The sequence below is a fragment of the Amaranthus tricolor genome, chromosome 15 (assembly GCF_026212465.1).
Source record: "Amaranthus tricolor cultivar Red isolate AtriRed21 chromosome 15, ASM2621246v1, whole genome shotgun sequence".
Classification (NCBI taxonomy): domain Eukaryota; kingdom Viridiplantae; phylum Streptophyta; class Magnoliopsida; order Caryophyllales; family Amaranthaceae; genus Amaranthus; species Amaranthus tricolor.
The window spans coordinates 4,295,896-4,308,050 of record NC_080061.1 but is presented as its reverse complement, the minus strand read 5'-3'; the positions used below and the strand labels follow the sequence as shown (position 1 = coordinate 4,308,050).

Genomic DNA, 12,155 nt, shown 5'->3' with positions numbered 1-12,155 from the left:
CTTTCCAAAAATAAGATAGACAAAAAAAATAATTCATAGGAAAGTTTAACAAAATAATTAGAAAAAAACATAAATAATTGTATAAATGTAGATGTAGTCCATTCAGTACATAAATACCTTCTGTATTTGAACTGAATATTGATTCATTTTCAAAGCATTAAAAATTTAAAATACTTGCGTGAGCACCTCAATTTTAACTTTTTATGTCATCTTCATTTATTTATTATCCTTCCGAACTTTTGCATGTTAAGAAGCCGCATGACCGGGATTTCAGACCTTTCTAACAATGAGTTTAATTTTTATCAAGTTTGTCTGTTGAGATAATTTGTCTTATATTTATAAATAAAAAATAGTATACATATTTTATAAATTGGATTTTTTATTCTATTATCATATAATATTAAATTGGCATCTTTTTAGCTTATAAAGTAAGCACATTTAGTATTTTTTTCAATTATATTCTGATATTAAAATTAAGCTAAACTCAATTTAAGACCTCTTTTCCCTACCGTATAATAAAAAAATCTGCTAAACAATCAATAATGGCCAATAAATACTTCTTTTATTGCGCATAAATATAAATTTGTAAAATAGAAAAATTACTATTGGCCATTTGGTATAACAAAAAATCTCAAATATATATTATTCGTTCTGAAATACTTATTACATTAGCTTTAGGGTACTGTTTATTTTTCAAGTATTTTATACATATTATGGTTATTATGTCAGAAAAAATATAATCAAATTAAATCTTGTTTGAATCGTTAATCACATTCTTTTATAAATAATATTAAATTTTTTATTAATTTTAATCATGCATAATTTAATATATATATATATATATATATATATATATATATATAGAGCACCTATAATAAAGGGATAGTAATTATCATCATCCAATACGGCCTAAGTATGATTTCACAAAATCTGTGCTTCATTCGTCCATTATCTTTTCTGAGTAGTCATGGCTATTGACCGTATTGTATCAAATCAATTATTATAGTTATTGTAATAGTAGATGTATATAAAGAATATAAAATGTTATCTGTATCTCTGTATTTCATGAAAAATGCTTTACAACCAGTTGTCTCAGCCTCTCAGGTATAATTATTGTTAGACAGACTTTGATCCAAAGTCTGTTTCTTATTGGACCGTATATTATGCCTGTATGACGTATGTCTTTAGGATACGTATCAAAAAAAAAAAACACGTTCAAAAGAGTATTTCGTAAGGAAGGAGCGATCTATAGCTATTCCGGGTGGTTCTTGATCCGAAAATTAGAAGAAACTATAAAAAATTACATTTTTAGACACCATTATATAACAGTTTTAATTATATATGTAATTTTTTTTACCTTTTTTTTTTCACTTTTGCCATTTTATAACATAGTTTTAGTTTTAATTTATGTTGTAAAATTGTAGGTGTTTTTTCAGATGTATTGTGTCATTCACCTTTCTCTTTACATAAATCTATTTTTTTAAAGATAATTAAATGCGTGCATTTCTCCTTACCTCCTCCAAGAAATGATCATGTACACTCGAGTATGATTTGCCTGCTATCCTTTTTAGACACCCAGGTTGTTGACTCTGACCCTAAATTGTCAGAATTATATCATTTAAAGCTTTTTTCTATTCTAATTTTTATTTTAAATTCTTTTTCAAAATTTAAAAAGCCTTCCCTTCAAACCAAGTAAAAAAAATAGAAAATAAGAGAATAATTCTTTTAAATTCTTTATTAGAATTAAAAAAAAAAAAAAAGCCTTCCATCCCAACACACAAATAACTCTCAAAATTTCTTTTTTTATACGAAAAATGATAGCTTACCCAATAAAAGAAAATTTGTCAAAGGAACATGAGGATTTTATCATTTAAGGAGAAAGCTAATACATACTAAGAAAGAAAATAAAATAAAAAATATATACCGAAGGTTAGCGGCCTAACAACAACAATATTTTATTACCTTAACGGCACGTTTGGTAGGTGCTAATAAACGACGGTAATGAGAATGAAAAATTAGTGTAATTTTGATTGAAAAAACTTTTGGCTACCTTGATGGTCATGTTTTTCTAAGTTCAATCATCTCATTTTCTTCATAAAACTCATTCCAATGCATTATCATTGGGAGGGATGATATTAATTGCCTAATTGGTAATGAAAATTTATAAACAAAAAAATTTTTTTATGATCAAATTTTGATTACCATGGGAATGATATGGAACTTTAAATTAAATTTTATACTATAAATCATTCTCATTACCACCATTTAATACCACTAAGCAAACGGGTCGTAAAGTCATTAATTGACGCCCACCTATTAAAACATTTGGAAACAATGGCGGATCTAGAACTCAAAACTAAGGGTAACACCAACGTGATAAAATAAATTAATAAAAAAAACGACAGAGTTTTGTTTATAAAATGAACAACCCAAAAAATTTCATTACATCAAATTGACCTGTATAAGTAAAATATTGCAATAATAATATCATCTCACTGCCACTAAAAATGGGGCGATAAATGTCATTTGCACTGCATCGTACAAAGTTACAAGTTACAAGTTACAACGAGATCAAAGTTTGACATAGTGAAATACTTCCTCCATTCTGAAATTCTCGTTACATTATGATTATTGACATTATTCATCGTTCAGGATTATTTTATATATTACGGCTAATATGTAAGAAAAAATATAGACAAGTGAGATCTTGTTTGAATTGTCTAGTCGCATACTTTCATAAAATTAGCTTTTTATAATTTTTAGATGTGCATATTTATATATATAAATAATTAAAATAACATATTATATTGCATAAAAAGTCAAATGTAGCCAATATAATAGAACAGAGGAATTACATGGTTTCAAAAAAGAAAATTATTTTTAAAAAAAACATGGGTAACCTATGCTACCCATTGTAACAATGGAAGATGGGATGTATTCAATATAACTTTTATTAATATAAAACGAACAAAAAAAATTATTTTCGATTGATCTTAATAGCAAACGTGATATGCAACTTTAGCAGCCTAACAATGATCTTAAATGAAACAATCTAGTAGGGAACATTTTCTTATGTTTTGGAGAACCTTTTTCAAACTTATTAGTAGTCTTCCTACTAATTTTCTTCTCTTGAGAAGCTAATTCGCCGCTAACTTCTAGTTCTGTCTTACGAATAGAATTTTGCTCGATCTCTTGTATTACCTGTATAAAACAGAAATTATGTGAGAATTTCTAGATGACTATTGCAAACTTAAAGAGATAAGAGTGTTTATCAATATTATAATTTGATTTTATATGTGATCATGTCCATAGGGTGTTTATTAATTAATTATTGAATTAGTTGTTAGATGATTTAATTAGTTTGTTTGATTAGCTACTAGTATTGATTAATTTGTTAGTTGTTAAGTAAACTGTGTGTGTTATTTGTTAGAGAAGATGATTAGTAAATAAAATTGTTGATTATTGATTTTTTATTAAAAAATAAAAGGGCTTAAAAACCAAAAGCCGATGAAAATATATACTTAGAGCAAATTTTTAGTTTTCGCTTTACAAGCCAGTTTTTAGCAAGTTAAAAAATCTTTTTAAAATATTTTTTTTTACTGTTTGACTAATTAACAAGTTAATAGCCAAAAATCAAACAAATAGATGGCTAAAAACCATTGTCGAACATTTTTTTTAACTTTTTGAGTAACTAAGAAATCAAAATTTTAAAGTTAGCTACAAAACCGGCTAAAAAGTCATTTGTTTTTACCGAGTAGTCTGTTTATGCAAATTTGTGATATTGGTTGTTTTTGGCTAGAATTATGATGTAATGTCCTAAATCTTGAAAATGAGGTGGAGAATCCCCTTCTTGATATACTAGGAGAAGTTTCACTTTGCTCCAATTGATTGCTTTTTGATTGGGATTGTACCTTAGATTCCAAGTATATTTGTAGCTGAAATACATGTATATAACTACTTTACTACTTAAAGCAATCTATCACCATAATATTTTTTCTCCTACAGTCGGTCTCCTAAGAGACCGTTTCTTTGAGAGACGTCTTTTAGACCTAACCCATTAAACCTTAATGGCTACTTATTGTATCTTTAATGCCTACTTACATTATCCTTAACGCCTACTTACTGTATACTTAATCCCCACCGATAAAGTATTTAAAATGTCTACTTACAATATCTTTAATGCTTATTTGCGATATACTTAATGCCCACCAAGTAAGTACTTAAGTACTTACAATATTCCAAATGCATACTTACAATATTCTTATTAATGCGCGCCTACCGAGAAACTTATATATTTTTCTTTATAGACCTACCTAATTAGAGATGATCTTTTAAAAAGATAGTCTCTCACAAAAATTAGTGTTAAAAGATAATAATATACCTGGATTAATCGTTCCTCAAGAGACGTAATTCGATCCAAAATTGAACCTTTGGATTGGGCCTCTTTGACAGCAAAGTCCAATGGAACACTTTCTGATCTTGTCCAAACCCCAAAAACTGGTGCACTACCTTCACAACCCCATCTAGCTGATGAATACTTCTTACCCTCCAAACCATACATCTTCATTAAAAAAATTAGAAATACAAATTCAAAATTCACCTTTTTATCATACAAATTATACAAACAACTCATAAATGAATAAAAATTACACACTCCATTCTTTTTTTGGATTTATTTTATTTTATAATCTTGCAATAAAGTACTATTTGTTTAATTAATTAGTATATTTCTTTTTCGTATGAGAACTTTTAAAATAAAATATTATAATCTGACAGAATCAAAGGTCATCTCTTAAAAAAAAAACAGTACAGTATATAAATATTTAAAAAAATAATAAATTATATATTACACAAACTTAATAACGAGTGTACTTATAGCATGAAAAAAGTTAATTACCATAGAATCCAAGTGATCAAGCCTAGAAATCAAAGGCATGGAGCTTGAACGGAGAGATTTTTCGAGTTTTCCATCCATTTTTTTTCTTGTAGCTCAATCACTAAATGAATGAAATATATACAAAATGTTAATTTATTTATTTGGCTAAAAACAATAATTTATTAAACTATTTAAAGCTCATGAATGTGTAAGTTCGTAAGATAAGTCACAAGAGTAGCAGAATAATGTGCGTAATTTAAGTGTTGACTTAAAAAAATGGTGGCAAACTGGCATGTGTTATGGAGTAGTCTGCTACACAATATTGCCAATATATGTGGCTGCTAATTATTAGGTGTGGTTCAATTAATTTACACCATACCCTATAATAATTCTATGATTGGGAAATTATAATTTTAAAATTTAACACTTTTGCGAATAATAGCTTTAATGTTTATTCTGCGAATTACAACCATCAAAGTATCAAAATTTACAAGTATAAGCCAAAACACCGAATTCCGACCATTAAGTGTAGGCCAAAATGATCGGAGTTCTATGTTTTTAGTATGAATCTGTAAACTTTGATACTTTAATGACTGTAATTCGCAAAAAAAAATATTAAGGTTGTAATTTGCAAAAATACTAAACTTTAAAACAGTAATTCGCAAATTATTCTCTTCATATATATATATATATATATATATATATATATATATATATAAATATATATATATATATATATATATATATATATATATATACATATATATATATATATACATATATATATATATATATACATATATATATATATATATACATATATATATATATATATACATATATATATATATATATACATATATATATATATATATACATATATATATATATATATACATATATATATATATATATACATATATATATATATATATATATATATATATATATATTTACTAGACAGTACATATGAGGAAGCCATAAAGTAAGTTTATAAATAAGATTAGTAAATAGTATTAAAGTTATTAACTAGATAGTGACCGTGCGATGCACGATTTTATTAAATTTTTTGATATAAATTACATTAATTTATATAAAGTATTACAACTATTAATAACACATTTCAAAATCTAATTTAACACAAAATTATGTAAAATTATTTTATAAAAGTTTAAATGAAAAAAATAGTTTTTGTCTTGAAAAATATAATTGACTTACATAAAAATAGTTACAACCTGAATCATATTAGAATTAAGCATTGCATTTAAGAAACCAATTGTATAAATAATAAAAAATCCTAATAAAAGTATATTATATTTTAACCATCTCAAAATATCCAATACACTAAATAATGCTCATTTAATAAATAAAATTAAAAGCTTTTTTAAAAATAATTAAAAAAAGAAATAATATATATGGTATTATAATACATTAAATGATGTGAGTAATAAAGTCAAAGATAAAATAAAATAGTCATAAAAATAATGACATCATCATTAAGTGTTGGAGGGAAAATTTTTGTTGAGATTGTGACACGTAAGCAATTTTAAGTAGTGATGATGTTAGCAGTGTTTTATTTTAGTAATAGTTATAGATTATAGATTAGGAAATATAACTGAATAATAAGACATAGTAAAAATTAAAAAGTATTACAAAATAAGTATAATAGACTATATTATTTAGATTTAGGAATTTTTTACTAAAAAAATTGATCACTTTAGAACTGTATGTGACCTTGTAATGTTATAATTAATCACTTAAATGATCACTTATAGGTTATAAGAAAATATTTTAAGACTATAAGAATTTATTAATATAAAATTATAAGTGATCATTTTAAGATTATAATTAAAAATTTAAAACTGTAAGTGATAACATTAAGAATATAAGTGGTCACTTCTAAATTGTGTAAGTGTACATTGAACCAGCCTAATAAAAATCAATAATGTTTTTGTAAGACCATTTCATTTTCATGATTAAAGTTTCATTACCATAGGATTGATATGGTACATTTTATTAAAGCTTAAACTTAAGTCATTCTCATTTCCGCCATAAAGTACTATCAATCAAACGGACCATAAATAAATTTAGACGAGAATGAGAACCCAGTTGATGTATATATAAATACTCGCACAAATTATTTTCATTTTCACCATTTACTACGATAAAAAAAAAATTATAAGAAAAGCGTAGGAATACAAATAAATAGCCAACCTATATATGGTAACAAGATATTTACAGGATAATTAGAGTTTACAATGCAATAAATTCCAACGTCTCTGGAAATCATGTAAACCATCACTTTTCCTTCCACAATTTCAATCAAAGGGATCAAAATGAGATCTGAAAATGTTTGAAAGAATGATCAACATAGCAAGTGAGCAAATTAGTAAAAAATATACGAAAATGACAGCATATTATTAGAAAAATAACCCACATGTGATCCCATATCGAAGAATTAATATCACTCTCATCTTATTACCAATTAGTTTTAGGATGGAACCTCATCTGACTTGTGTGCAATCAATTTTCCTCTTGTGCGGGTCTTGTAATGTACAAGCCCAATTATAAATTTATCGTACACATTAATATCACCCTAGACTAGACCTAGTAACCTCATATGCCAAGAAACAAGCGGCATTTGCTGGTACACTTCGAGCCATCGCAGGACCGAATCCCTTGTACAATCCTTTCACACCCTCGGTAGATAGTATCTTTTTGAACGCGTTGATTGAGCCAGAATATTTGGGTGCTTTATGATCATCGATTTGGATTACGCTTTTTACCACATCAGTAGGGTACACAAAACACCAAAAGGAAGCTCCGGCTATACCTCCGGCTAATATTAACGAGCCTCTCCCTAAGCTGGAAGTATCGTGTCCACCGGCTATGAATTGTTTGACAGCTTCATATACACCAAACATTGCAGCGTTACCTGGGACTTCACGGGCTAAAGTAGGAACCAAGCCTTTAAAAAGACCTCGTGCACCCGCTTCTGATAGAACGTGCTTTGCTACATCAATTGGTCCCCCATACTTCACGGCCACTGCAGCTGTCCCGGCTCCAGCTAGGGAACTTTGGGCCTGTAGCCTGCTTGCCAGGAATGATTATTCAGCTATTTGTTCAATATGAACGAACTCTAGAACAGTGAAAACAGTGATAAATTTGTTTACAGGCTTGTATACAACAAGACTGGTATAAGAGGAGAGTTGACTGTACATAAATCAGATGAGGTTCCATCACAAAACCAATTGGTAGGAGGAGTAACTCATCAAGCTTATATGTTAGTCAACCTCTCTCTAATTCATCGATGTTGGATCATACGTGGGTTATTTTTCCAACAGTCATTCCTTTTTTCCGTTGCAAAATGTAGATAGAAAAATGAGAATATTTTCTCAAGAGTTGTTTTGATCACTGTTGTAGTGGAGGGTGTGCTTAGACAATATCTATTTTTCCAGTGAAATCAGCTATAAATAATCTCACATATTGATTATTTTATAATAATCTCAATATGTATTTTCTCCTAGCTTACCTGGAGTGGGAGGGAAGGGTTGGGGTTGTGGGGAATTAGGAGGTGGGGTTGTGGTGGTTCAGATCACTAGGTATGCTGGAAGTATATAAATGACAAAGGTTGGATTATTAGATAAAAATTCAAAGGTGGAATTATTCGCAGCAAATGAGTAAAACGTAGGATTATTTTCTAGAATTTTTCATACAATTAAAAGGCTTCAGCAAGCACAACCCACTTAAACGCGATGCTAAATCAACGCGTTGTGTGAATATAAAGAGGAGAAAAAGTTAAAGAAGCAAATTGAACTTTAGTGATACCTGCACTTGATCAATTCTGTGGGGCAAGCTAAAAACGAGACGGCAAGTCCAGCCCCAGCACCACAAGCAACTTGTTGGCCAATCGAGAGGGGTACACCAGGTTCAGATTTCAACAAGGCTTCCATTTGGCCTCTAACTGTGAAGAGTACGGCGTTGAAAGCGGCAACAGTAGCAAGTGGGGCCCCCATACCTTTGTACAAACCTCTAGGACCTTCTGCAGCTATTGTTTGCTTCACAGCATCCATAGCGCCTGTATATTTCGGAGCTTGGCCAGGAGAAGGAGTCGGCTGGCTTTGGAGCTTCACCTTGATGGTGTCAAATGGATGACCAACTATCAGTTGAGCAGCCCCTCCAACAGTACCTGCGGTTAAGTCCTTTGCTACGTCTCCCATTTCTAAAGAACGATTGAAAATTAGTATGTATCAGAACGATAAATGATCATCTCACAGAACGTAGATAAAAGACTCATCTTTGAATGACCACCAATCATTTACTAAACACAAATTAATGACTAATTTCCTGAATTTCCTCTCGTGTTCTAGATTTATTGATTACACGAAGAATTTTGTATTTCTATGCAAACAAATATCTTTTATCTTGAGTTTTCACTATATTCCTGTCTTTCTGAAAAATGTGTTTCTAAGATTATTCCTCATATGCTGTTTCTGTAATGTCATGACTGTCATGTAAGACATCTCCAGTGACCAGTCATCTTGCCTATCCTACATGACTACATCAGTAATTTAAGCAACTCACTTTCCAAGCAACATACACCTCAATTCTTGATTTTCCACCAGATATTTCTTCATGAAAAAAAGATGAAACAAGTTGCCTTCGGACAGATTTACTTGCAATGCAGACCCACCATTTTATGAGGAAAAATGATGTGTCCGTGTTGCATGTAATGGATCCCGGAAAGAGTAGTTTTAATACTGTACAAAATATAAACACCCCATAATCTGACACGATTTTACAGAAGACACTTCTAGTAGTAGGACGATTCCACACTTTTCTAAAGTTCTTGTAGTAAGACGTAATGGATTTGAGGTCATTAAGAGGTATAAGACTTGTCCCTCGACGGTTGTATGGGCATATGATGTGGGATTATATGGTTCTCCACCTACTAAAACTAGTTTTTGGGATGAGCTCTCATGTTTGATCTATCAAAATGAGTTCAAAGTCAAATCGGAGTGATTGCCTGCTTCAGCTAGTCGTGACCAACGAGAAAGTTGGGCCTTATGAGAGGTCAAATATGATGGATTTAAGGTCATTGAAAGATATGGGCTTATTCCACATCGGTCGTATGCATGGCTTAATTCCCATAGTGTTAGAGAGAAAAATAAAAATCATCAAGACATAAGAAACAAGATGAACTTGCTCATAATTCACTTGCTAGTCAAATAAAGGCTAACAAAAAACATCAAAAGCTACTCTTGTGAGAAACTGTCTCTCAAAAAGACGACCTCAAAACAAAAGTCTACATTTTTATTTTCTCTTTAATTTGTATTAATTGGGCTATTTAGCCCATATATCTAACCTCAGTCACTGTTATCATCCTTCAAAACTCAACAAAACCTGTATCCGATAAAAAAAACAAGCATTCTCTAACATTACCTTTAATTCATGATGTTTTCAAGTTCCAAGTAAAGGTACACAGCTTCCCACTTTATCCTACCCTCTTCCTCCATTTCTAGTCCTATATTTCGTGATAATAGATCTATCGATCAAGCATACATCAAACATTGTTTTAGTAGTTCGTCGAAAAAAGTTCAGAACCTTTCTAATGCCTAAAGATAGAGGTAACTACTTTCCTCTTGAACTGCAACTAAATCGACACAAAATTTAGTTGCTATAGATTTGCAATGATGAAAAGAAGAGCTTGATTGAAGAAATCGCCCTTTCCCAAAAAAGCACATTTGAAGCAACTCGCAAAAAATTTCTTATCTGTTCTTGGATTTTACAAGTTATCCGAAGCCCTGATTTTTGACTTATACAAGGTAAGATTTGTTCTCAGTTCTCGGAATCCAACATTGTCATTCATCTTTAAGAAGAAGCTACAGCCCAATTTCGAAACAAGCAAAACATCTCTATACAATAGAAATGCTTAAGAAAACAACCATGGAAGCTAGCTAGCTAGAAACATAGAGCAACAACTCAGAAAAAGTCATTCATCAAATGAATCAAATTTAGCATTCTAAATTCTTACTTCTTTACACTAACTAAATTAGTATTAACAAACTTGAAACCCTAAGAAAATCAACAACGAAAAATGACAATATTAGATGCAGTTGATGACAAAGTCAAAAACAAAATGGCAAACGTCAGGAATAAGGACATCCTCATTTGAACAAAAGTATATCATATTGCATTAATTGCAACAATCAAGATCATATAAAAGCTAAAAAATTTCCAAAGTTTTGAACTTTTCAGTCTGAAATAGAAGTATAATATACTTCTCAATAAACAAAGATAAAAAAAACAATGAAAGGTTAAAGATCTGAATCTTACCAATAAAACTTCTCCAACAACCAAAATCACTGGCAAATAAATTGGAAATCCCAGCAAAACCAGTCGATCAATTACTCAATCAAAATACAGAATCTAATAAGAAAAAACATAAAACACATTAATATTGAATAAAAAAATTACATCAAAAACAGATTAGTAAAAAAAGACATGGAGAAATACCATTTGAGAATCAAATCAAAAACCCATTAAGATGCAAGAAAAGATATTAAAAAGGTGGGAACTTTAATAAAAAAATAACCCATTTAAAAATTAAAACTAATTATCAATATCAATATATTGGCAAAAAAATCAATTGAGAGCCACAAAATTAGGTTGTAAAAAGACAAAAGAAGTATGTGGGTAAAAAGGAAACCTTAAGCCAAAGAAAAAGTTATGATCTTGAATTGTTTCTCCACCAAGCAATGGTCGTAGCAATTGCAGTGGGATTGTGGAGGTGGCACAAGAGAGGATGGGATGTCATATTTATACTCCCTTATTCTCTGAGGCAAACATACAATAAGATCTGGGCAAAGAGCCCAATCACTGAAAATTGACTGAAAAGATACTTTATGATATTCTGTCTATTTCTCTCTAATTTGGACTACTAAATAGCAATATTTATTTATTATTTTTAATTTATAATTGGTTTTTAATTTATAAATTAAAATATAATTAAGTGAGATTTTAATTTATTCTGTAAAGATTATTAATTTTAAAATTTTATAATTTTTATTATACATGATTAGAGATATTAAAAATTAAATTAGTATATTTAAGTGCATGAAAAAAATAAATGTGTTCAAAACAAAGAGAGTATGACTTTATGTGTCCAGTTCTTTATGGATTTGGTGACTTATAGGTTGGTGGATACATGAATGGAATTCTGCAACGGCTTGCACTTTTGCACAGAGATAATTAGGCCTATGGGTGAGAGCTATTTGTA

General features: G+C 29.4%; 2 protein-coding genes across 3 annotated transcripts; both read right to left on the bottom strand.

The window, feature by feature from the left end:
- Nucleotides 1-2,800: 2,800 nt before the first annotated feature.
- LOC130801428 (uncharacterized) lies at nucleotides 2,801-5,146 on the bottom strand. The gene is made up of 3 exons (XM_057665286.1): nucleotides 4,898-5,146; nucleotides 4,382-4,561; nucleotides 2,801-3,201 (listed from the first exon to the last, which is right to left on the bottom strand). The coding sequence occupies exons 1-3, from the start codon at nucleotides 4,973-4,975 to the stop codon at nucleotides 3,019-3,021; spliced, it is 441 nt and encodes a 146-aa protein (XP_057521269.1). The 5' UTR covers nucleotides 4,976-5,146; the 3' UTR covers nucleotides 2,801-3,018.
- Nucleotides 5,147-7,273: 2,127 nt separating this feature from the next.
- Nucleotides 7,274-11,773, bottom strand: LOC130801586 (mitochondrial carnitine/acylcarnitine carrier-like protein). Of its 2 annotated transcripts, none has more exons than XM_057665463.1 (4): nucleotides 11,586-11,773; nucleotides 11,213-11,305; nucleotides 8,705-9,098; nucleotides 7,274-7,966 (listed from the first exon to the last, which is right to left on the bottom strand). In XM_057665463.1, exons 3-4 carry the CDS (start codon nucleotides 9,094-9,096, stop codon nucleotides 7,468-7,470), a joined length of 891 nt encoding a protein of 296 aa, XP_057521446.1. In that variant the 5' UTR covers nucleotides 9,097-9,098; nucleotides 11,213-11,305; nucleotides 11,586-11,773; the 3' UTR covers nucleotides 7,274-7,467. The 2 variants fall into 2 exon arrangements, with proteins under 2 accessions (XP_057521446.1, XP_057521447.1); XM_057665464.1 differs by lacking the exon at nucleotides 11,586-11,773 and adding an exon at nucleotides 11,393-11,536.
- Between the last annotated feature and the right edge of the window lie 382 nt (nucleotides 11,774-12,155).